This window comes from Hemitrygon akajei, chromosome 6, assembly GCF_048418815.1.
Source record: "Hemitrygon akajei chromosome 6, sHemAka1.3, whole genome shotgun sequence".
Lineage (NCBI taxonomy): Eukaryota > Metazoa > Chordata > Chondrichthyes > Myliobatiformes > Dasyatidae > Hemitrygon > Hemitrygon akajei.
In genome coordinates this window covers 37230256-37255601 of record NC_133129.1, presented here as the reverse complement: position 1 = coordinate 37255601, position 25346 = coordinate 37230256, and the positions used below count along the sequence as shown (strand labels likewise).

The 25346-nt window shown below is 43.3% G+C and overlaps 1 protein-coding gene across 4 annotated transcripts in view; it reads left to right on the top strand.

Moving 5' to 3' along the window:
• LOC140728965 (EF-hand calcium-binding domain-containing protein 6) overlaps window positions 1-25346 on the top strand; it is an 83540-nt gene that overhangs the window by 32373 nt on the left and 25821 nt on the right. For all 4 annotated transcript variants that reach the window (XM_073048137.1, XM_073048138.1, XM_073048134.1 and 1 more), the window contains 6 exons: window positions 421-558; window positions 9613-9755; window positions 12365-12519; window positions 13925-14121; window positions 16851-16958; window positions 20482-20547. In XM_073048137.1, coding sequence (XP_072904238.1) covers window positions 421-558; window positions 9613-9755; window positions 12365-12519; window positions 13925-14121; window positions 16851-16958; window positions 20482-20547 — 807 coding nt within the window. The remainder of the gene's footprint in view (window positions 1-420; window positions 559-9612; window positions 9756-12364; window positions 12520-13924; window positions 14122-16850; window positions 16959-20481; window positions 20548-25346) is intronic.

Below are 25346 nucleotides of genomic sequence, written 5' to 3'. Positions count from 1 at the left end.
TAGAGGCATACATAATTATGAGGGGTATAGACAGGGTGAATGTAAGCAGCCCTTTTCCCCTCAGTTTCGGTGAGACCTGAACTAGAGGTCATACTGTAGGTTTAGGATGAAAGGTGAAATACTGAAGGGGAATCTGAGGGTGAACTTCCTCACTCAGAGGGCTATGCATGTGTGGAACGAGCTCCCAGTGGAATTAGTAGATACATTTAAGAAATGTTTGGATAGGTACATGGATAAGAGAGGGATAGCGGTTATGGTCTGGGTGCAAGTATATGGAACCAGGCAGAAGACCAGGGAAGCACAAACTAGATGGGCCTAATGGCCTGTTTCTGTGCTCTCTGACTGGTATTGATGGGGATGTGGAGTCATATGATTTCTGTTGGTTCTGAGAGTTTCTGTTTATAATCCCCTGTCTTCTAGGATTTTGGATCTGACTGAAATTCTGCCTCAGAAGAACACCGAAGGACCTATTAGGATCATTGTTCATGAGTTCCGGAACATGTTGAAGCAGCTAGGATTTCACATGGAAGATGAAGAATTTGAAAAGTTGTGGAGGAGGTAGGAATGGCAAAGTCATATGGTCCATCCCGTCTCTTTGAAGTTTAGAATACATATTACCATTGTGGAAATAGCAAACAAGGGCTTAATTCTATTGACACAACACACACAAAATGCTGGTGGAACACAGCAGTCCAGGCAGCATCTATAAGGAGAAGCACTGTCGACGTTTCGGGCCGAGACCCTTCGTCATTTTGTGTGCGTTGTTTGAATTTCCAGCATCTGCAGATTTCCTAGTGTTTGCTCTTAATTCTATTATTCAGCTTTCCTTTGCTACTGCAATCAAATAGTTTAATTTAATTAAAAGACAGAAACAGGTTTCCAATTGCACTGATTATTCATATATCTTTGGGGATTAGCTAAATGCAAGACCCTTAGATCATTGTTCTGAAGACATATATTTGCCAACAAGCATGCCTACAATAATCAAAACTCAAAGAAGCATTCTGTTTTTCATTCAATTCTACTGTTTCTCTGATCTTTTTGTGTCTACCGGGGAGAATCAGAGGAGCTACTTGGCTAATTTTACGCTCACAGATTGTAAGATTTTCTCAGGACCTCCACTTCCCATAAGTAGAATGAAAAAAAATCACAAAGAGCTAACACTAATATTCCTAACTTTCACTCCCATTGATGATCAGTACAGGATCCATTTGAACAATGCGTACCAGGGTCAATGAATTCTTACGACATGCATCTAACCTCGCCAGTTTCCGGAGTTTAGACCCGCTAATGCTCCGGAATATGGATAGCTGATGTGTCCCCTTTGAAGATTCAGGACTGTCCCGCTAATTGGCAAACGTGTTTTGGGCACCAGGAATTGAATATTTAAAGAGTACACAAACAGAGCCTCAGTGCACAGTCCTAAGCCCTGCTCGTGATATTGCCCAACATTTATTTTGTGCTCAGTTCTTGATCCAGTTTGATACTGTGTCTCGATCTTTGCTTCCGGTACTCCAGCATTTGGGTGCAAACCATCCTCATCAAGGACTCTTGTCACAGTACAATTGAGCCAGTATGGACCCAATGGGGTATCAGAGTCTTTTGCCTGCTGTGGCCAGCCACAGCAAGATTTCCAGACAGAGCCTGGAAATAAATGACTCCAGGTAGCATTTTGTCAACTTCCACAAGGGGGCATCTAGAGTCGCTTGGTAAAGCCAGTTGATGTTGACCCGGGATCTTGCTACAGCTTCCTCATTCAATGCTCATTAGTGTTTGAACTCCAGTCGTCCTGGTTCCCTTCGGGGTACAGAAAGGTGCCCTTCATTATCTCTCTTCTAACTGGAAGAGCACTAGCCTGGGTCATCGCGCATTAGGAATACCATTAGTTTCTGTATCATTGAGTCTCCTCAAAAACCTCTGATCCTCTGACACTCTTGGCTATCCCAGAATAAACCTTCCATGAAATGGAAGGGAGGATCATTTTATGGTCCAGACGTTGCAAGAAGGTATGTTTTCGGCTTGGCTTTTTGACCTGTTACGAACCCTGTAACTGGGTTACTTACCGGCAAAGATAGAGATGTCCATTGGAGTCTGGTGATACTATTTTTAACAGTATTTATTAGCAAAAATACACAAAAATAATATCAATGCAAATATACAGATAATATACGTCGTCAATACTAAACCTAAAAGTGCAGGTATAATAATAATCAATAAGAAACAAGCTCTATCGTTGTCTAGGGGATAATGAATTGTCCGATGGAAATATAAAGTTCGCTTCAGTTCACACCGGCTGCTGTCGTTTGTTTGTCGCTGTGTTGCAATTATTGGAGAGAGAGAGATATAAGAATGGGAACGGTTACCGCTAAGTGTTTTGCCAACCTTCCTTTATGATTTCGATCCGTCGGTGTCTCGTTGTTGTGGCCGTTCAAGTGTGACCTCTCCTTTAGCTAAACCGTTCTTCCGTGATGAGCCCGCCACCCTGGCCAGGGAGGACACACACGAGCTCTCACCGGCTTCGCTATAAAACGCTGTCACTGGATTTCTAGCGTTTCTCCTGGTGTGTCTAAGGGGTGTTCCCCAGACCCATCTTTTATCCTCACTCACGGGGTCTCAGATGTCAGTCAGGTTGGGATGATGCAATCCCTCAACCAGACCACTCTGGTTGTCCCCTGAGGGGTTTCAATGAAAAGTACAGTACTCAATACACAATTCCTTCTCCAAGAGACAATAGCAGTAATCAGTGGTTCCATTCCGCTTTTTGTTAGGAGACATTCCAAACCTTGTGTATTCTGCGTTGTCTATAACAACTGCCTTTGCTGTGATCCTGCGTCTCCCTCTCTCATTATTGACATGATGTGTATCTCTCCTATTTCCTGGGTCTCAGACCCGAAATAATAGCGATCCTGCGATTCTCAAAAAGGAGGGGGCGACTTTGCACCCTTCGGCCCCTCAGATTTGCTCCACATTTGTAACAGACCCCCCAGTCTCTCTCAAGACCAGCGGCCGACGAGGGGGCAGACTTCTGTTCGGGTAACCTGCAGCCTTCAGGAAACACAGTCCTGCCTTCAAGGGCAGACAAGCCAGCTCCAGCCAGCAAGTCCATGTGAGTCACGACCCTGTCCAGTCAGAGGTGTGCTAGAACTAGATCTCCAGTTCAGTAGCAAACCAAGGAGAAGTCCAAGCACTCTGGAACTCCAGCAGTTAGGCTAAAGGGCTCCGGTTGCCAGGTCTCATCTAAGGGGAAGCCTCTAAAATGGAGACCTTTAGAGCCTAGTCCCGGGAGCACGAGGACAATTTGCTGCACCTCGCTGCTGATGTTTGAGGATATGAAGGAAGATTTGTACTGTGATTTGGTCTCTGTTTTCACTAAAGACTCTTATGAACCTTTGGAGGAGATTCTGCTGAACTACCCTTAAGGAGCCTCAGGAGTAACCTCAGAGGAAGGTTCAGGGCTAATTGCAGCACCCCATCTGTTAGAAATCCCTCCCATCTACAAGGACTTGACTCTTCCACCGCACCGACCCTACGACTGTGCTAAAGATGTACTGCCTGATACTTGTCCTCCACAGGGCTGACTATATACGCTCTCAGGCTTGGAGAGAAGCACTATAGAAGAGTATATAAAGGAGGCTCTTGCTCTGGAATTCATTCATCCCTCCACCTCTCCAGCCATTGCTGGCTTCTTCTTTGTACAGAAAGTGGACGGCAACCTGCAGCCATGCATTGATTACAGAGGGCTGAATCACATAACAGTCAAGAATCGTTAATCTCTTCCACTCATGAACACAGCCTTCGAGGTTCTCCAAGGGGCAAGAGCATTCTCAAGCTGGTCTTGCGGAGTGTGTACAATCTCATCCGCATGAAGGAGGGTGACAAGTGGAAGGCGGCATTCAACACACCAACAGGGCACAATGAGTACCTCGTCATGACCTTCAGCCTTGTGAATATGCTGGCAGTTTTCCAGGCCTTTATAAACGGCATGCTCCAGGATGCTCTCCAGAAGTACACCTTCATCGTCAGAGATATCCTAAAGAGGCTGCCTGATCATGGACCTAACGGCAAGCTGTAGAAATCTGAATTTCGTGTAACCACCATTCCATTTTTGGGTTTCAACATCTCTATTGGCATTGTCAAGATGGACCCTAGTAAGTCACAGGCAGTCAGAGATTGGCCACAACCCTCCAGTGTGAAACAAATCCAACGATTCCTGGGATTTGCCAACTTTTACCTAAAGGTCATCAGAAACTTCAACTCTGTGGCTGTCATGGCCCAGTCCGTGAAGTCCGCATTCCGGTTCACAGTCCAATCCATCGTTCCTTATTCTAGGTTTTCCGGTTATCCCTTGTTCTGTTGGGTGCTCTAATTGAGGCAGCTGATTCTCATTTTGGGCTGGACTGTTCCCTTCGCTTCCCTTCACCTTCCTGCCTGAAGCTTTGCCTGCGTCCTCACCTGCATTGCTGTCAAGTTCTACCGCTGGAGCAAGACTGGAGCCTTGCTGTGTCTAGATAAAGAAATGTCTATTGTTGTTTGGAACCATCTCTGTGTCCACGCCTTCACTAGGTAGGGCCGGCCGTTTTCCATTACCTTGTGTTGGGAACCGTCTCTCTGTGTTCTGTGTATGAGTCCTGGCCCTACTTCCTGCTCCCTAGGAGGGGTCCTGACTCTGTGTAGAGCCCCAGCCCCAAGTCCTGTTCCTAAGGAGGGGTCCCGGCTCTGTGTTCCATGTCCCCGTGTTCCTGTTTTCTCAAGACCAAGGCTCCGTGTTCAGGTGTTCCAAGATCGAGTCAAGGCTTTGGGTTCTTGTCCTGTCCATGTGCCTCGTCCTGTGCAGGAGTTCCATGTCTAGTCCTGCAGCCACGCCTCGAAGAACCCAAGCCCCGTCTAGTCCTGCAGCCACGCCTCGAAGAACCCAAGCCCCGTCTAGTCTGGCAGTCAAGCCTTGAAGAACCCAAGCTCCATCTAGTCCTGCAGCCACACCTCGAAGAACCCAAGCCCCGTCTAGTCCTGCAGCCAAGCCTTGAAGATCCCAAGCCATGTCCAGTCCTGTAGCCACGTCATGTCCTTGCCTAGTTCCGAAGTCCGACCCCGAGTCAAGATCCAGGTTCTGGGTCCTTGTCCAGTCTCTGGCTTGGAGTCCAAGCCCAGGCTCCTAGTTCCCAGTTCCTTGTCCTGGTCCCGCTTTCCTAGCTGAAGTCCCAGCCCAAGTTTGTGTTCATGTCCCAGCTCCTAGTCTGTGTCCTGTCCCATCCCTAACTCTAGTCCAGTCCAGTTCCTAGTACTTCAGTGTCTGTGTCTTGCATTTGGGTCTGCTCCCAGCGCCCACTTTTGACAGTGGCAACTCTGCTGACAGTATCGTCCAAGAGATCCATGGGCCCTTTTGTTTGGGCTACTGAAGTGGAGGTTGTTTTTGCAGAGCTCAACCAGTGGCTCATGACAGTTCCCATTTTGCCTACATCTAACCTGGACCTTCCCTTCATTGTAGAGGTGGCCGCCTTGGATGTCGGAGTGGGTGCAGTGTTGTCTCAATGGACACCTTTGGACAGCAAACTGCACCTGTGCGCATTCTTTTCCAGGCAGCTATCCCTGGCAGAGGTGAACTACGGCATTGGGCATAGCGAGCTGCTCGCGGTCAAGTTGGTTCTGGAGGAATGGTGTCATTGGCTTGTGGGGGCCAAGAACCCTTTCATCACATGGACAGACCACAAGAAGCTGACTTACATTCAGAAAGCCAAGAAACTGAATTCCAGACAGGTCAGGTGGTCTCTGTACTTTAACTTTTAATTAATTTAATTTCATCCCGAGGTCAAAGAACCAGAAGCCAGATGCTTCAACCCGTCAGTTCATCGAACCTGAATGGGAGGAGCAGCCTACCACCATTTTGCCCTAAGCCAAGGTGATAGTGCTGATTCGTTGGGGAAATCGACACACTTGTTCGCAAGGCCCAGGCACAAGGGGAGGTTCCCCAGAACTGCTCTCCAGGTTCGTTCATTCCTAGTTCTGTCCAGTCTCAGGTTCTTCAGCAGGGGCATGCGTCGAGAATGACCACTTGACCAGGGATTGTCAGGATCTTGAGTTCATTAGAGAAGACATTGGTGGCCTGGAATGACGAGGGAGGTCCGTCTATGCGTACAGGCATGCGAGGTGTACACCTCACATAAGGAGTCCCAAACCCAACTTCAAGTGCTCTTTCACCCTCTGCCTGTTCCAGACAGACCATGGGCGCATATCTGCATGGACTTTGTCATGCGTCATCCTCCTTCAAAGGGGAAGACAGTTACCATGGTGATTGTGGATCATTTTTCAAAGGCCTGCAAGTTCATTGCCTTGGGTAGAACACCGACTGTGGCAGGGTTGGCCAAAATTTTCCTGCACAAGGTCTTCAGGATCCACAGTTTTCCAGTAGACGTTGTGTTGGATCAAGGTTCGCAATTTTCATCAAGTTTTTGGAGGACATTCTGTAAGCTGATTGGGGCAACAGCAAGTCTTTCCCCTGGTTTTCACCTGCAGTCCAATGGCCAAATGGAGCAGGTGAACTAAGATTTGGAATGAACCCTAAGGTGCCTGGCCCCTAAAAGACCGGACAAGTCATGTGACTTTTGATGTGGACAGAGGTCACCCACAACACCTTATGGCATTTGATGCACAGGATGTCCCCTTTCGAATGCCAGTTTGGGTATTCTTTCCCGCTCTTCTCTGAGCAGGAGGCCGAAGTTAGGGTTCCTGTGGCTAAAGATCTAGTCCGATGCTGCAAGGAGATATGGACTAGGGCAAGGGAGATTTTGTTAGCTTCTAGCCAGAAGGCTGACATAAAGGCTAACTGCAAGAGAAGACAGGGACCAGCTTTTCAGCCTGGGCAACAGGTCTGGCTGTTAACTCAGGATTTGCCTCTCCGAGTGGAGTCCAGGAAATTGGTGCCAAAGTTCATTGGACCCTTCAAGATTCTCAGGAAAGTAAACCCAGAGGCTTACAACTTGCAGCACCCCACGACCCTCAAGATCAATACCACCTTCTACATTTCCAAACTAAAACCTGTGAACACCTGCCCTTTAGCCCCACCACTATCAGTGCCACCACCACCCAGGTTTGTCGATAGGGAACAGGTCTTCACTGTGAGAAGAATTTTGGATTCACGAACTGTTTGGGGTATTCAGCAGTTCTTCATGGACTGGGAAGGATTTGGACCTGAGAAATGGTGCTGGGTTCCTGAAAGGGACATCTTGGATCCAGCTTTCATCCATGACTACAACCATCATCTTTCTGAGCAGCCTGGGCTGTCAGGAGTCGGCCATATGGGAGGCAGTCCTATCCCGACACACACTCAACTGCATTAGCTTCTGGGGTTTAGATACTCTAATGTCCCAGAATATGGCTAGCTGGTGTGGCCCCTTCAAAGAATCAGGACCGTCCTGCTAATTGGCAATCATGTTTTGGGTGCCAAGAACTGAGTATTTAAAGTGCTCAATTGTAAGCCCTACCAGTGATGTCATCCAGTGTTTGTTTTGTGCTCGGTTCTCGATCCAGTTTGATGCTGTGTCTCGATCCTTGCTTCGCATACTCCAGCATTTGGTCCAAACCATCCTCATCAAGGACTCTCATCACCTGAATATGTTGCTAAGATGCATAAAGAGAACTGCATCCTTACATGCAGAGATTAGCTATCAGTGATTTCTGTCATTGACCCAATAAGAGCTGAAGGGAACATGGAGCTTGATAAAATACAGGGGCCCTCCTTCATCCTGAGAGATTTCCTTATCAATCTAAGTCTTGTTTTGTACTATCAGATTCGGATTCAGATTTCTTAAGGCAGCTACATTGAAACATACTGTGAAATATATTATTTGCATGAACAACCGACACACCCAACCAAAGATGTGCTGGGGGATGGCCTGCACAGGAAAGTCTCATGCAATTTTAGGTGGAAGATCTGTCCTCGCCAGTGTATCCCAAAAACAACGCAATGCCAGACCCAGCACCTCCAGTCTCTTGTGTGATTCCAAACCCTTCTCCTTACAGTACAACACAAGTGAATAGAACTGCCTTTAATAGCAATTTGTAAAGCATTAGATCTGTCATCCCATGTGAGGGCTGCCCCCTGGTGTATTATATTGGTAAATATCACTACTGACCCCCAAGAGACCTGTGATGAAAGATATAAAACATTATAAAACTGATTTTTTTAAAAAAGGAGTTGACAATTTGACATCAGACCATATGATGAAGATTCTATCCAACAAAGTCCTTATGCTGGCTGATGCTCACAAGTAACAGTTTTCAACTCCTCACCTTACGTCAGCTAGCAAAGATAGATCAGCTTTAAACGTCAGCTTGAATGTACATCGTCACATGGACCTCGAAACATTCAGTGAAGTGTGTTGTTTTCATTAACAACCAACGCACTTGAGGGTGTGCTGCTGGCAGCCCGCAAGCAGCGGCACATACCTCAGCACCAACGTAACGTGCTCACAACGTTTGGCAGAACAACACAGAACACAACAAGCAAAGAAACAACAGCAGTCAAGCAAGCACTTCTCCTCCCTCCCACCCATGCACGTTCAGCCTCTCATACATGTTGCATTATTGAGTAAGATTATATCAGATCTTTTTCATCAGCATGATTCTTAGTGCTAATCCCAGATTCCATGATTTTGTTATTTTATTGAGTATTCTCAGTGACTAAACATTCACAGACCTTTTGGTTAAAGAATTCCAAAGCTTCCCCACCCAAAGGGTGAAGTAATTTTCCTGGAATAAGAACATAGAAATAGTGGTTTTGTCTGCTTTGCTTAAAGAACAGAAAAACAGCACAGAAAACAGACCATTTAATCCTTTTCATCTGTACTGTTATGAACCTGTTAATGTTGCCTTACAGAGGGAACTAATTGTTCTCAGCTAAGAATCTCAAACAGTTAGCACACAGATACAGCTAGCGATTAGCACACAGATACAGCATTGAATAATAGCCTTCTGAGAAGTCCTCTAGCTGAAGAAATTACCCCTCATCTCTGTTCTAAAGGGACACCTATCTATTTTGAGGCTCCACCTTCTGGTTCTAGACTCTCCCAATTTTCGAAACATCCTCTGCACATCCACTCTATTCAGGCCTTTCAATGTTTGGTAGATTTCAACAAGGCCCCTCCCCCCTCATTCTTCTAAACTCCAGCGAATACAAGCCCAGGACCATCAAATGTTCCTCATATGTAAACCCTTTCATTCCAGGGATCATTCTCTTAAACCTCCTCTGGACACTTTCCAAAGCTTGCACATCCTTTCTTAGAAAAAGGGCCCAAAACTGCTCACAATGTTCCAAATGTGGTCTGACCAATGCCTTATAAAGTATCAGCATTGTATCTTTGCTTTCATAGAGAGGAGATGGCCCAGTGCAACTTTAATAAATTGGACTACAGGGTTACTTGTAGTTTCATTTCTCTATTTTAGCACCAAAATCAACATTTCCTATAGACTCTGTGACAGTTCACATTATAATTTTCAGAAGGATTTTCTCTGTGAATACAGTTATTCCCATAATTGCTCATCTGACTCATGAAACCCAGGCCAGATTAATAATATGAGCAAAGATGGCTCATCTCTGTAATCTGTCTTTTCTAACAGATATGACATTGATGGTCTTGGTATCATTAAAGGAGATGTTCTAATGAGGAAACTTGGAAATGACTACAGGAATGGGATGATGCACAATAATGAAGGCTCTGCTCGAAAGTCATATGATCAAATGAGTTTTGAAGACTCACAAGGTAAGTGTTTGGTTAATTCACGAAGTATAAATATATAGATAAAACACAGAAATAGGAAGGGTGCATGCCTCATCTCCAACTCTTATCCACACCCCACACTATCCTAAATTTGTATTTGGGGCAATTTTAAATGACCAATTAACTTTCCAGCTTGTATGAATTTGGATGTGGGAGAAGATTGGAGGATTTAGGGGGTCCAACATGACTCCAAAGAGAATCATAGAGTAGTACAACATGGAAACAAGCCATTGAACCAACTTGTCCATGATCTTCCATATTAATCCCATCTCCCAACATTTCAGGTTGTGGACCCATCATCAGAACTGGGGAAAAAGAGATAAAACTACTTTTATCAGTTTAGTGTTTCCAGTCATCTCGGTTTTTGTGGGAGCCCAAGCAACTCCCTTGGTTTCAAGCATAACTCCAGGTTATCCACACAACTAAAGACCTTGACCTCTGGAATTATTTTGGTAAATCTCTTCTGCACTTTGTTTATTTATTTATTTAGATACTGCGCAGAATAGGCCCTTAGAGCCCTTCAAGCCACACTGCCCAGAAACCTCTGATTTAACCCTAGCCTAATCGCAGGACAATTTACAATACCCAGTTAACCTACCAACCAGTACATTTTTGGACTGTGGGAGGAAACTAGAGCATGGAGAGGAAACCCACACTGTCACAGGTAGAACGTGTGAAACCCCCTGGTTTCCTTGGCGACATAAGTCTAGGGAAAACATTCTCCGGTCCCGCTAAACTCGTGAGACTGAGCCAGCTCTCCCTCCTCAAACCCTGGTTTGTGGGTATGCTGAGCAATTTGCTACCCAATATAAATTAGTGCCATGAAATAACAGACAGTACACTTCATACAGTTAAAGGAATTATATTTATGAATCTTAACTAAAGGATTAGTAAAGAAAAAGAAAAGGGCCCATTTTAATTGAACAATCAAACATGCACAGGTTGGAGGCTCATCTTGAACTTCTCTGTCACTCACACACTGGGCCCTCGGTCAGCAGGAAAGCCCACATCACCCTCCGAACATTGCTTGCAGTCCATCTTGAACAAACGGTTCTCCCACTGGATTGTATGCTACGACCGATTCTCCCCAGCATCTTCTGTCTTCATCTCCTGCCAAACCAAAGAAAACCTCCAAGACCAACCTTAGTGTCCCTCACCAAGAAAACCTCCCCCTAATTCTACCATCCTAATTGGATGGCACACATTCCTTATCTTCAACAATAACCCAAACAGACTGGCTGCAGAACAGACTGCTCTAACAGAACTGCTAAATTAAATTCATACAGCATAACAGTAAAAATATGAACCAGGACATTACATGTGCAAACTCCTTACAGACAGCGGCAGGAATCTCTTTGCAATTCATGTAACCTGTTTCATTATCAACCCATAGTCAATGCATCTAGATCCTGCCTAATGCCTTCATGGTGGCACTGCTCCAGTGCAGACTTTAACCCGTTTCCCCGTAATTATTTTAAAACAAATGGAGTTGTGGTCACTGGAGCCAAAGTGCTCCCCATCTGCCACTTTAATTACTTGGGTTGCCTTGTTCCCTAAGAAGAGATGCGGTATTGCTCCCTCCCTTTCCTCATGCAATACAGTATCTCAATATACTGTACCGCATGAGGAAACTGTCTTGGATGCACCGTATAAGTTCCGCACATCCAGGCAGGCTCTTTGCATTCTGGATGGCCCAGCTGATACCAGGAAAACTGAAATCTCCCATCAGTAGTACCCTGCTATTCTCTTGACACATCTGCTCCTCAAATTTCTACTGAGTATTGGGGTCTATACTAGACCCAAGGTGACAAACCCTTCCTTATTTCTAAGTTCTAGCTGAATCGCTTCATTAGATGATCCCTCAAGAATGTTCTCTCTTAAGCACTGCTATCATGTCCTCCTTTATTAAAAAGGCAACATACCTCCAAACTTACTCGTTCTTCTGGCATCAGCATCTCAGAACACTGAGTTGCCAGGCTTTCTCTCTGCTTTGTTTTGCTATGGCCAAAATATTCCTGTCCCTAGAAGTCATGTCCGTCTTAACTACGTGCATTGAAATAGATGTAATTTCAAGCAGTGCCTTTATCTGCCTTTTTACTGTAAACATGACTAACTATCCTGATTGCTAGGATTAGACTCTTTGGTTGCTACACATACTCCTGTCTTCTCATTGGCTTTGCTCTCTTGAGTCCAACCGCCTGCCAATCTAATTTAAACTTTCCCTGGAGCCAAAAGCAAATTTCCCACTGGGATGGTAGTCCCCATACAGTTAAAGGGCAACTCGTCACTCTTTTACGGGTTGCCTCTGCCTAGAAGAGATCTCGATGATCCAAGAATCTGCATGCAATAAATCAGTTTACTAATTTATCAGGCACCTGAATACAAATTTGATCACTTAACCACAATACTCAACTACTAATTCCCAGCTGAAATCAGGAAGCTCACAGCTTTAACATAGTTGTAGAAACACAAGGGTGGAAATGGCCCTTTGGCTTTTGTTGCATTCCCTAAAAGGATACAAATAATTTGTGATTCTCTGAAACGTAGGTGCATCTGAGAATGGCATTTATTGGTTCTCATGGGTTCTTCAGTATTCTCCGCAGGACCAACAAGGACCCTGAGCAAAGCAGAGCAGGAGAGAAAAGCATCTCTTGATATTGAAAAATGGCTGAAGGACAAATTCAGGGAAGGTTATAACCTGATGAAAGAAGAATTTGAAAAGTATGACACTGAAAGGACAGGCAAGGTAGGAAATATTTAAGAGTTCTTTTTCTTTCCTGTGACTAATGTAATATTGTAAAATTTAAATCAAATTGTAGGCAATCAGAAAGTATTGTTAATGGTGAAGTAATCCTCCACATTCATGTCAAGCTGTGCTATATGCACTTAGTTTATGGTCACAAAATAAAGTGAAACAATTTGTGCTGAAGTATTTTTTAACTTGTCTTCATACATTAACAAGGGTGACAGAATTGCATTGACTACCTTTCCCTTATTGCCTGGTGATAATTCTACAAAGAGATGAAGTGACTACACTGAAATTCACTTTTCTCTATCCTTCGCAGAACATTTTCATGAAGTGCAGTTTAACACAGTATATCACAGAAGTTCCAAAAACTTAGTCAGTGAGGGAACATGCTCATGATGTTGTCTGGCCTAATTCTGCTTTTGTTTTTTGGCATTCTTACCCTACAGTAAAATTTAGGTCCTTGATTCAGAATGAGTTTGATATTGGGTTGTGTCAGTTATGCCATGAAAATTCCCTTTATCTAATACAAAAACAGGAAATGTGAAAACACTCAGCAAGTTAGGCAACACCTGTGGAAAGATACGCAATATAAACACTTCGGGTCAATAAAAATTCCCTTTTGAATCTCCTAACAGAGGGGTGTTAACAGCTATAAGATGAGGAGGAATTTCTTTAGCCAGAGAGTGGTGAATCTGTGGAATTCTTTGCCACAGGCAGCTGTGGAGGCTAAGTCTTTATGCATATTTAAGGCAGAGGTTGATAGATTCTTGATTAGTCAGGGCATGAAGGGATATGGGGAGAAGGCAGCAGCTTGGGGCTGAGAGGGAAATGGATCAGCTATGATGAAATGGCAGAGCAGACTAGATGGGCCAGATGGCCTAATTCTGCTCATGTCTTTTAAGAGAGGCAAAAAATTGCAGGGCGACTAGGAAATCAGAAAGAGGAAATGGGACAAACAGGAATGGTCGGATCAGAGCCAGAATGAAGCTGGTGGGCTAAATGTCCTCTCTCTTTACTGTGATAAGTAAATAACATTTATTACCAGCCACTATACAGCTCAAGTCTTCTGCTCTATAGGAAAATTAAAGTGATGACTTGTAGGAGAACTTTCACAACAAAATGCTTGTACAGATTTTCTTCTAGGTTGTGGGATTATAGGATTTCTTTTTCATCCAGGCACCATGCACTCATTAAAGGCTAGGGTAATGCTACTCTGAAACTGGTTACCATTGTCAAACCTGCGGAGGCATTATGCCTTGTGAAAATATACGCATCACTATCACTTTGTACCATTTACCTTGTATTCGGTAGTTTACAGTATTAGCAACTTGATTTACTATTTCTTTCAGGAATGACTGCTATAAATTCACAAAGTCTTTTTCTTTGATATATGAATTGCTAGGTACTACACAGAGACTTCCTGTCTGTCCTGGGAACCTTTGGACTGCATTTGAAAATTGAACATTTAAGCCTTTTCCTGGCGCGATGTAATCTTGAAAACAGCAAAGCCGGGATAAAGTACATTGACTTCCTCAGAAATTTTCAAGACCGAAGTGAGAAGGGGATGCCACATAAAATTCTCAGCAACCCAAAACACAAGTTAGTAGATTGTCATTTCTGCCACGGGAAGCAAAACTTTCTGTATCACATCTTGATACTATCGCCGCTAATGTCAACATAGAAAAGTAACCAAAGGAAGGTGATTCCTCTCCCAGACGTCTGGCAATTCAAAATAGTCCTGATGTGTGGCATCATGCTGTTATACAATTTCAAAGTTTAAGCTGAGGCTGCACAAAATGTTGATGTGCTTGTTTTAGAGATGGAGAGCAGGGAACGTGTGCTTAAATGTAGTTACTTGGCATGTAGACAAAAATCAGGGAGGTGAATTCAGTTTATTTTACATTTTTTCAATGAAAATTGGCAGACTGATCAGGTCTCCATATTGCTGAAGGCCAGCTTACTTTACTATTTACTCTACCATCAGTTTACATTTACATTGATGTAGAGATTTATTCTAGCCATAAGAATTTCTTGGATTCTTTTGCACACAAATGTTTCCTTCTGAATTATTGTTGTTACTTTTCAAGGTTGTACAGTCTGAAAATGAATTAGCAGGTAATCATTTTTACGGTGGAGTTGGAGTTGGGTGTTTGCTGCAGAGAGCAGTTACCTTTCACAATATACGTCATTGATTGTGAAGTGCTTTGTGAAGCTCTGGAGTGGTTTACCTACAAGCTCAGTTTTAATTCTATGTTTGCTATAACAAAGAATGTCAGGCTCTCTCGGATTTTGTGAACAATGACCAAGATAACACTCAACAACTATTGAGAGTCTGACTGGCATTGAAATTTGCCAAAATTGGGTGCAAAGTAGGTTTTATTCTTCTGGCTTCTAAATAGGATTACAGCATCCCATTATTTACACTATAACACAAAAGATTTTGAAAACCTGGCTCAATGGCAAATTATTTTTTACGTATGTGTAAAATATTCCAAATTTGCATCCTCTGAAATGTAGAAAACGCTTGTAAGCTCAGGCTCATGAAGTTAAGGCTCCCTTCTTCATTGCTGACCATGAACTCCATGCTGTGATTGAAGTCGTGACCTTCAACCATTCTTGTCCTCAGACATCCAAAGGCTGGGGTAGCACTTTGGAGGCAGTAGTGGATTTCATAACTTGGCTCTGCTAAAGGGTCACTCCTGAGTTATGGAAGTTGGTCTAAATTTTCAAGGGTCTCCGTGGAGTATTTTGGTGTCAGAGGACAGTGATGTACAGTGGAGACAGGTTGGTAGTGGCATGTCACTTCCTCTCCTTGGCTCTGGAGAGAAAGTGACATGGATTCAACAGCAAATCATTAATGGGGGGGGGGGAATAAACGGTCGCCATTTTGGGCCAATACCCTGGTTGAACAGATTCCCATTAGTGCTACAAATTAGCTGCACTCTAGCAGAAAATATGTTGAAAGTGAAGTGAGGCATTAGAGCAAGATAAAATGAGTTAAGTCTTTGGGTAATGACATACCTTGCTTGACAACAGTCCGTACTGAGGCTGGATCTGAATCAGAATCAGGTTTGATATCACTGACATAGGTCGTGAAATTTGCTATTTTGTGGCAGCAGTACAATGCGATACATAAAAAATGTCTTATTACAATAATATATGACGACGAGGCCTCCGTCGGTCAAGGTTGACTATGGATATTGCGTCCTTGCTCTCTGGATACGTACGCCTGTGCAGTACGATATGGAGAGCAAGCTATTGCCCATGTAGCAAGCTCCCCCTCTCCACGCATCTGATGAACCCAAAGGAACGGCAGAGGCTGATACAGTTTGGTACCAGCAGTGTCGCAGGAGTTGTCAGTCAGCATTGAGCTCAATATAGGACTGCCTTAGGGACTCCAGCTCTGGATTTTTCCCTCGGGGTTTACTCCCAAAGCCTGCCTCATGAGTGGGCATAGCCACAAGGCCAGTGACTTGCCTCTGCCCCTTCTGTCAGTAGAAACAGCTCCGCCGGGCTTATATGTAGATAAATTAAATAAGTTGTGTGAAAGGAAAGCAAAAATAGTGAAGTAGTGTTCATGGGCTGGTTTATCGTCCATTCAGGAATCTGACGGTGGAGGGGAAGAAGCTATTCCTAAAACATTGAGTATGCGTCTTTAGGCTCCTGTACCTCCATTCTGATGGTAGTAGTAAGAGGAGAGCATGTCCTGGGTGATGGGGGTCCTTCTTCATGGATGCTGCCTTTTTGAAGCATTGCCTTTTGAAGATGTCCTTGATGCTGGGGAGAATATTGCCCATGATGGAGCTGGCTGAGTTTGCATCGCTCTGCAGCATTTTCTGATCTCGTATAGTGGCCCTTCCATACCAGACAGTGATACAACCAGTAAGAATGGTCTGCACGGTACATCAGTAGAAATTTGCTGGAGTCTTTAGATACATACCAAATCTCCTCAAATTCCTAATGAAATATAGTTGCTGATGTGCCATCCTTGTAATTACTTTGGGTCTCTTGTGAATTGTTGGTTAAGATCACAGTGCTCGTACCACCATATAGTTAATGTAGGCCCCTTTGATGAATGGATTCCTCATTAATGGGGCCAGAGCATTTAGTGAGGTCTGAAAAGTACTGCTCGTTGAATTCCCCCAGTGTGGTGAAGATTGTATTCATTGTGACTCTGGACGGACAGAACACACTCTGTTAACAACTGGGCTATAACAGATACTTCAGGGTGTCCCACCACAAGCACATCAACATTTTAATGATAGTGATGACTATATTATAAGTTTATTAAGCAAATTACTTCATTTTTAACATCGTTTTGTTTCTAGATTTAACAATGAGGGGAGTGTCAGTCTGTGTTCCACAATGACTGCGATTGAAGCAAAACTGACAAGATTATTCCAGTCAGACTTCCTTGCACTTTTAGCTACCTTTCAGTAAGTAATTAATTTCTGTACATTCTTTTGAAAAGTAATTTAACCCTTTTTCTCCACTGCATTTTCCACCTGATCATATTTTCTGCCATGTAGCACAGGCATAAAAGCAGTAAGTGCGGAAGATGAAAGATTTGGTACCTGGATGCTTTGTAGTGGCTGCCAACCAATATCACAATAGAATAAACCAATTCTTCTGATGTTTTATAAAGTGAGAATTATCTCCACAAGTGGGACAATCCTACACCTGCCCCTACAGCTTCTCCCTCACTACCATTCAAGGCCCCAAACACTCCTTCCTGGTGAGGTGACACTTAACCTGGGAGTGACTCAGGGCTGTCTACTGTATCTGGTGCTCTCGGTGTGACCTTCTTAGCATTGACGAGGCACGATGCAGATTGGGATCCACTTTGTTGAGCATCTTCGCTCTGTCTGTCTCTCGGTGGCCATCCATTTCAACTGAATTTCCCATTCCCCTTCTGACATGTACCTCCATAGTTTCTGCTACTGCCAAGATAAGGCCAAACTCAGGTTGGAGGAGCAATATCTTATATTCTATCTGGATAGCCTCCAACCTGATGGCATGAACATTGATTTCTCTAATTTTACAGTAATTCCCCTCTTCCCTCCCATCTTTTTTCCATTCCTCACTCTGGTAATCCTTTTTCTTCTCCTCACTTCCCTCTCATTCCTCTCCTCTGTTCCTTTATTCCATGGTCCATTATCTTCTCCTATTAGATTCCTTCTTCTTCAGCCCTTTACCTCTTTCACCTATCAGCTCCCAGCTTCTTACTTCATCCCTTCCCCAGCCACCCTCACCTTCATTGAATTGAATTGAATGATCTTTATTGTCATTATACATAGGTACAATAAAATAGGTAGTTTCACCTATTACCTGCCAGCCTGTATTCCTTCCCTTCTTCCCACCACACGGCCACCTTCCTTTCCAGTACTGAGGAAGGGTGTCAGGCCAAAACATAGACTGTTTACATCATAGGCCTCCATAGATGTTGCCTGACTTGCTGAGTTCCTCCATCACTTTATGTATTTTAATATAATTTTTATGATTGCTGGACAGTTATTTTTATTAACTCCACAATCTTCTTTTGCTACAACATGCAGCTGATAAACTATTCCACACCTATAGATTTCACTTCAACATTTGTAGTATAATTTTTGTGCCTGGCAAGTTTGACTTGTCATTCTTGCAAAGTGTTTGCAGCGTGTGAGCATTCTCAAAGTTTGTATTGGTTCACACAGGAGGTCTACAGCAGTCACATCATGTCTGTGCCCTGCAGGTAGAACACATGAACACAGTGGAGCTTGTGCCACATTCTTAGAGAACTGTAGTTTTAATTATCAGCTTTCTCCTGGAATAAAACACAATAAGTTCTAACTTCTATAGCTGGGTTTTATTTTTAGAACGGTATCTTCCATTTTCTATCTTCCTTGAGAGGCAGTTAAGCAATGACTTAAATGGAAGTGAACGGCTTTCACATCATTTACACTTTTATTTTTAAATACTTTTATGGGTTATCATTAGCCGTGATGATTAAGGACTTATGTAAAACTACAGAAGTTACTTCTAACCTGTTTATAAGACCATAAGATATAGGAGCAGAATTAGGCCATTTGGCTCATCGAATCTGCTTCGTCATTTCATCGTGACTGATCTGTTTTCCTCTCGGCCCCAATCTTCTGCCTTCTGCCCATAACCTTCCATGCCCTGACCAATCAAGAATCTATCAACCTCTGCCTTAAACATACCCAATGACTTGTCATCTACAGCTGCCTGTGGCAACAAATTCCACACATTCACCACTTTCTAGCTGAAGAAATTCCTCCTCATCTCCTTTCTAAAAGGATGCCTGTCTATTCTGAGGCTAAATCCTCTGGTCTTAAGACACCCCCACCACAGGAACCATCTTCTCCCCATCCACCCTATCGAGGCCTTTCAACGTTCAATAGATTTCATTGAGGTCACCCCTCATTCTTCATTATCTTGGACATTTGGCTGAAGTTTAGTCATTAAAATGGGAAGTACAGTATATGCCATAGATTCGTCTGGTAAGTGAAAATCATAAAAAAATGCAGGTGTCGGAAAATAACATCTGAAAATACTGTAACAGGTCAGACAGCATCTATGAGGAGGGAAACAGAGTTGAAATCTCAGGTTGAAAATCCTTCATCAGACCTGGGAAGTGTGTCTTTGGTATTGTCTCATTGATTTCGATGGGGGTTGTACAGCTTGGCATACAAAGCAAAGTGGGATGTGGGCGGACTTTCATACATCTATTCTAGTTTGTGTCATTATTTAGTTATTTAACTGCTTTTGGCAGTTTTTAACTGATCTTTTAGTTTTTTTGAATTGTTAAAATATTTTACCTTTTAATATTACTTATTTCAATGTGATAGTTTTAAATTAGTGATTGAAATAGTAATTGAGTTGCCAGCATGATGTTTTGAACTGAATGGAGCAGCACTGAAAACTCATTGTCCTCAGCAATGACAATAAAGCTCCATCCGAGGAAATAAAACAGAGAAAAAAATGCCTCTGACATTCATTTCATAACTTATAACTGATCCTTAACAAGAGAAAATCTGCAGACGCTGGAAATCCAAGAAACACACACAAAATGCTGGAGGAACTCAGCAGGCCAGGCAGCATCTACAAAGAAGAGTACAGTCAACGTTTCGTGCTGAGACCCTCCATCAAGATTGGACCAGAAGCGTCGAATGTTTACTCTTTTTCATTGATGTTGCTCGGCCTGCTGAGTTCCTCCAGCATTGTTTGTATGTTACTTTAATTGATCCTTGTAGCCTGTGTAGCCATTGGAGCTGGATGTGAAGCTTGGCTGTCTGTCAAAGTTTTCAGCAGTGTTTTGGGGGAGTAGATATTTCTTAGAGCATGTTTGAAGGCCTGACACCACTCATGCCAAACTTCTGGAGTCCAGGATACTTTGGGCCAGCAAAGTCAAGCCTTCTGCTTTGGATATGTTAAGAACCAGCATGAGGAGGTTTTTGGGTCCGGAGTAGTAAAATTCATCCTTTAAATTTAAAGAGTCCGATTGAAGAGCAGTGGATTGGTACATATTTGTGTATTGGGCCCAGACTGGTTAAATTTATCCCTTAAATTTAAAGAATCTGAGTAGCAGCAGGTTGGTGCAAATTTTGCACAATCATCCATTTCATTGGGGAGATGAGAGCAGAGCCTTGTTTGTAAGCAGGGTCAGGTCTTAACATTTAAAGAAAACTTGGTATCACAATTTATGCCCTCGACACCAGATTCAGATTCATTCAATTTAGTTATCGCAAGTACATCCGGAATTGCATGTGGAGTTCTAAATTCTTTTAAATTGCTTCATCCAATTTTTGGTGAATTGCACAGAGAAAATTAATTCAAAGTAGAAATATTAAGCCTCAGCTTTTCAAAGTAACCAGAACTTGTGGGATACTGGCTTTGAAAGAGAAATACTCAACAAAAATGTATTTTGTTCTCACTGGGTTTGTTCTTTCCAAATTGCAGTAAAATCGACAAACTGGAAATGAATGTTATCAGCCAACAGGAGTTCCGAGCAGCCATAGAGAGCAGGTACACTTTGTCAATTCACTCATCTAAGATGATTAATATTCTTACGTACATCAGAACATACAGTGAAATGCATCATTTGTGTTAAAGAGCAACACAAAGTGGCAGATGGAGTTCAACCCAGATAAGTGTGAGGTGGTTCATTTTGGTAGGTCAAATATGATGGCAGAATATAGCATTAATGGTAAGACTCTTGGCAATATGGAGAATCAGAGGGATCTTGGAGTCTGAGTCCATAGGACACTCAAAGCTGCTATGCAGGTTGACTCTGTGGTTAAGAAGGCATACGATGCATTGGCCTTCATCAATCATGGGATTGCGTTTAAGAGCCGAGAGGTAATGTTGCAGCTATATAGGACCCTGGTCAGACCCCACTTGGAGTACTGTGCTCAGTTCTGGTTGCCTCACTACAGGAAGGACATAGAAACCATAGAAAGGGTGCAGAGGAGATTTACAAGGATGTTGCCTGGATTGGCAAGCATGCCTTATGAGAATAGGTTGAGTAAGCTCAACCTTTTTTCCTTGGAGCGATGGAGGATAAGAGGTGACCTGATAGAGGTGTACAAGATGATGAAAGGCATTTATCGTGTGGATAGTCGAAGGCTTTTCCCCAGGTCTGAAATGGCTAGCGCAAGAGGGCATAGTTTTAAGGTGCTTGGAGATAGATACAGAGGAGATGTCAGGGGTAAGTTTTTTATGCAGAGAGCGGTGAGTGTGTGGAATGGGCTGCCGGTGGGGGCGGAAATGATAGGGTCTTTTAAGAGACTCCTGGATGGCCACATGGAATTTTGAAAAATAGAGGGCTATATGGGTAAGCTAGATAGTTCTAAGGTAGGGACATGTTCGGCACAGCTTTGTGGGCTGAAGGGACTGTATTGTGCTGTAGGTTTTCTATGTTTCTATACCCAAGGATGTTCTGGGGTCAACCCTCAGGGTTTGCTGCAAATTCTGGCGCCAACATATCATGCCCACAATACTTAGCAGAACAACACAAGCAACAAGAACAATTTTAAGAGTTAGAAAGAGTTAAATAATTTTGGTGAGCAACTTTGAAAATTACCTTTACTACCTGGCAATAAGTATTGAAGAGGTGAAGGTGCACAGGGAAAATTAGCCTTAGTTTTCATCCATAAACTCCTTTTCTCCTGCCTGCTGGTGGTAGTGGGTATTGGTGGTGGTGCGGAGCAGAGGGCTGGGTTATACAGATGGGTGAATAGACAATGTTATTCTGCTTCTCAGAATATTCCAGTGTGACTCACGCCCATTTACCGTAAGAACTTTTGGAGCTGAATTACTATTTAAATGTGGAATGCATTTTCTGGAGAATAAGATCCAACAAACAGGAGGGATAATGACCAGATTATCTGTTTTGTTGATGGACAGATGTTGTCCAGAGGGCGCTGTAGCCTCGTGCAATGCTTCATCTGAAACATGCACCTATGATGTAGAATTGTCACAGGATGGGTGTCAACCATTATTTTCAATTCAGGCCACCTGGTAAATTATTTCTGGAGTGACGGATTTATTTCAGAGAGTTTCTCTAATGCTGGAGTTTGATCGTTTTCCTGCTGAAACTAACAGCGATATTTAAACCGTCCAGCTGCACCAGAATGTGGCACGATGCCCAGGTACAGGATATGGTCATAGAGTCATATGGTACTGCAGCGCAGAAACAAGGCCTTCATCCCATCTAGTCCATGCTGAACTGGTAATCTGCCTCGTTTCATTCACCCACACCTGGACCACACCCCTCCCACCCATGTACTTATTGAAACCTCTCTTAAATGTTGCTGTCAAATCCTCATCAACATTTCCTCTGGTAACTCGTTCCACACTCTCACCACTCTGAGTGAAGAAGTTCCCCCTTAGGTTCCTCTTAAGTAGTTCACCTTTCACACTTACACTATGACCTCTAGTTTTCACCCTATCTAGACCCCTCATAATTTTATATACCTCTATCAAAGCTCCTCAGTCTTCTGCATTCTAGTGAATAAAGTCCTAACCTATTCCACCTTTCCCTATAACTCAGGCCCTCAAGTTCAGCAATATCTTGGACATCACAGAGAAAATTTACAATGTCTGACCTGCCTTCAAGCCCTCTTCCCCACCGGTTTGTTACCATGGTTACCACACCTCTATCAGCACTTACTACAGTAGTAGCTTAGAGTTGTACAGCACAGAAGCAATAGTGTTGACTATTGTTACCTCTCAATATATACCATTTAACCACATTACATCCATAGCTTTCCATGCCTTGGCATTTCAAGAGCCTTCAACCTTGTGAGATTACCTGTCTTCCCACACAGCACATTACAGGTTCCAAACACCATCTGTGTTTCAAAATAAAATCCCCTTCCAATCCCTTCTGAATAAAAGCAACACACACAAAATGCTGGTGGAACATTTTGTGCGTGTTGCTTGAATTTCCAGCATCTGCAGATTTCCTCGTGTTTGCCCTTCTGAGTAAAGCCTTCTTGTCATATATAATGCCACCAAGTGGAAATTATTCCTACCATCTACCCCATCTAACCCACTCAGAATTTCATATACGTCCTTCTGTCAGGTCACCCCCTCAGCAACCTTCTGTTGCAGGGGAAACAAATCTAACCTATCCAGTCCCTCCCTATAATGTCACGACCAGGGCAACATCAGAGTAAAGTCCCTCTTCAAGTTTGTCCTCAAATCTTAGGAAAAGTCTTTTGAAATAACTGCATAAATCTACTTGTCTCTGTAACTCAATCTCCTCTTTTATGATCCTCTTTAAAGTCCACCTAATTCATCACACTTTACTCTCCTGTGTCTAATTCAGCATCCGTTTTCTTTAATTACACTTTTGTGAAGTGTCAATGTTAAAAGCACTAAATATATTCAAATTATTTGCGAATCAGTTTTCATGACCTATCCCTGAAGCCGTCAGAAATTCGGCATATATGGTGTGGTTATGTTCTTATATCTGATAAACCTAAATAATAATTTAGGCCAGCTTGCATTCCTTCTCTGTCTACCCCCTCACCCCCCACAACCCTCTGATTTTGGCTTCAGCCCTCTTACTTTCCAGTCCAGGTGAAATGTCTTAGCCCAAAACGTTGACTGTTTATTCCCATCCATAGATGCTGCCCATCCTGCTGAATTCCACCAGCATTTTAATTGAGTTGCTCAAGATTTCCAGCATCTGCAGAATTTCTTGTGTCTAAGTAATAATTACACTTCCCACTAGGTGGCAGCGTAGCACTTTTGCAGTGACAACGGGCAATACAGAGGGCGGTGGTTCTGAGAACTAGTGAAATTTCTTTCGGAGATCTAAAGCAGCTGGAGACACCAATGGCTCTCATCAGATGAGCGCCTTCCTTTGTCCCAAAGTGTGTGCTTGCTTAGGGCTACTCAGCCCATCAGTGGAAGACTCATTTTCATATATAGAGGTCAAGAACACAATAAATAAAGGACACACTTCTTTAAAGGGATGCATATTGTAAAGTTTCACCTTAATCTTTTGATTGATATACTTTAAAAAAGGGAAATTTAATGATTGGCTTTATTTATTTTGTAACGTGTGGGTAGTTGCCTGAACCAGAACTGTTTATAAGTCAGAAATTAACTTTATATCTGTCTTCTTAGAGGAAGGCACAAAGTCTTGACAGACACATTAGAAGTAAAAATGAAGAACGGATGGAAAGAGGAGAGTCACAGTAACAGCTGTGACAGCAGAGCGAGCAAACATGGGAAGAGCAGTCACCAGCTGGCCTCAGTAAATATATTTAAGACAAGGTTGAATAGATTTTTGCATAGTAGGGGATTTAAGGGTTATGGGGAAAAGGCAGGTAGGTGGAGATGAGTCCATGGCCAGATCAGCCATGATCTTATTGAATGGCAGAGCAGGCTCGACAGGCAAGATGGCCGACTCCTGTTCCTATTTCTTACGTTCACATGACTTAGTGAGTGAGTGTTTGCAGTGCCGATTGTGGTTGCTCAGTGGGAAGGAAGGGGTTGTGTGCTTGGGGAGAGTTGGCACATGTAAATGCCCTATTCCCACACAGCAGACGATGCCCCCAACAACACAGAAACCACCAAGTTCATCCCATCCACCTTATGGATCTCCTAGATGCTTGTTCATATTTACAGGCTGACTATAAGTCAGGTCTTCCTACCTGGGGGGGACCTGTAATTTCTTTCCATTCACATCTCCATTGACGATGTTTTAGGTTATTCAATGATTCTAGATGGAAGGAGAATGAAACGTGATGCTGCTCTTCTTGTTGCCACTGAAGCACCAAATGCAAGGAGAGAGATGCCTGGTTCAGATAGTCACAGTGACTTCTTTTGCCCCTGTGGAATGGGTTGTCAGAGGAAGTGATAAGAGGTGGGACACAGGATTTAAATGGCACTTGTGTAGCTACATGGAGAGCAAAGGTTTAGTGGTATCACACAAATGTCTGTGACGTGAGAGCGAGCAATAATGGGAAAACGGGAAGGTCAAAAGTAGAAAAATGGAACAAGATCACTTAAGAAAATTGTTAGGCAAGTTGGTGTGAAAGGTCTGTTTTCATGCTGTTCAGCTCTGTGACCCCTCTGACTGGGATTGGGGGCTGGGGGGATGAGGTTAGGAGGTAGGGAGATATCCATCATCCAATGGTTAATAGTGAACAGGGAACGAAGGGAAGACAACAAGAGGAGTGAGTGCAGGATTCCAACATTCCGCAGTCCCATTGTGGAATCAGGCTCAGCAAGAATTCATTGTGGATGTCGGGAAATGTACATCATTTGGTTGCCACAAACCAATAGTTTGGGTCTTTTGTTAAAATCTA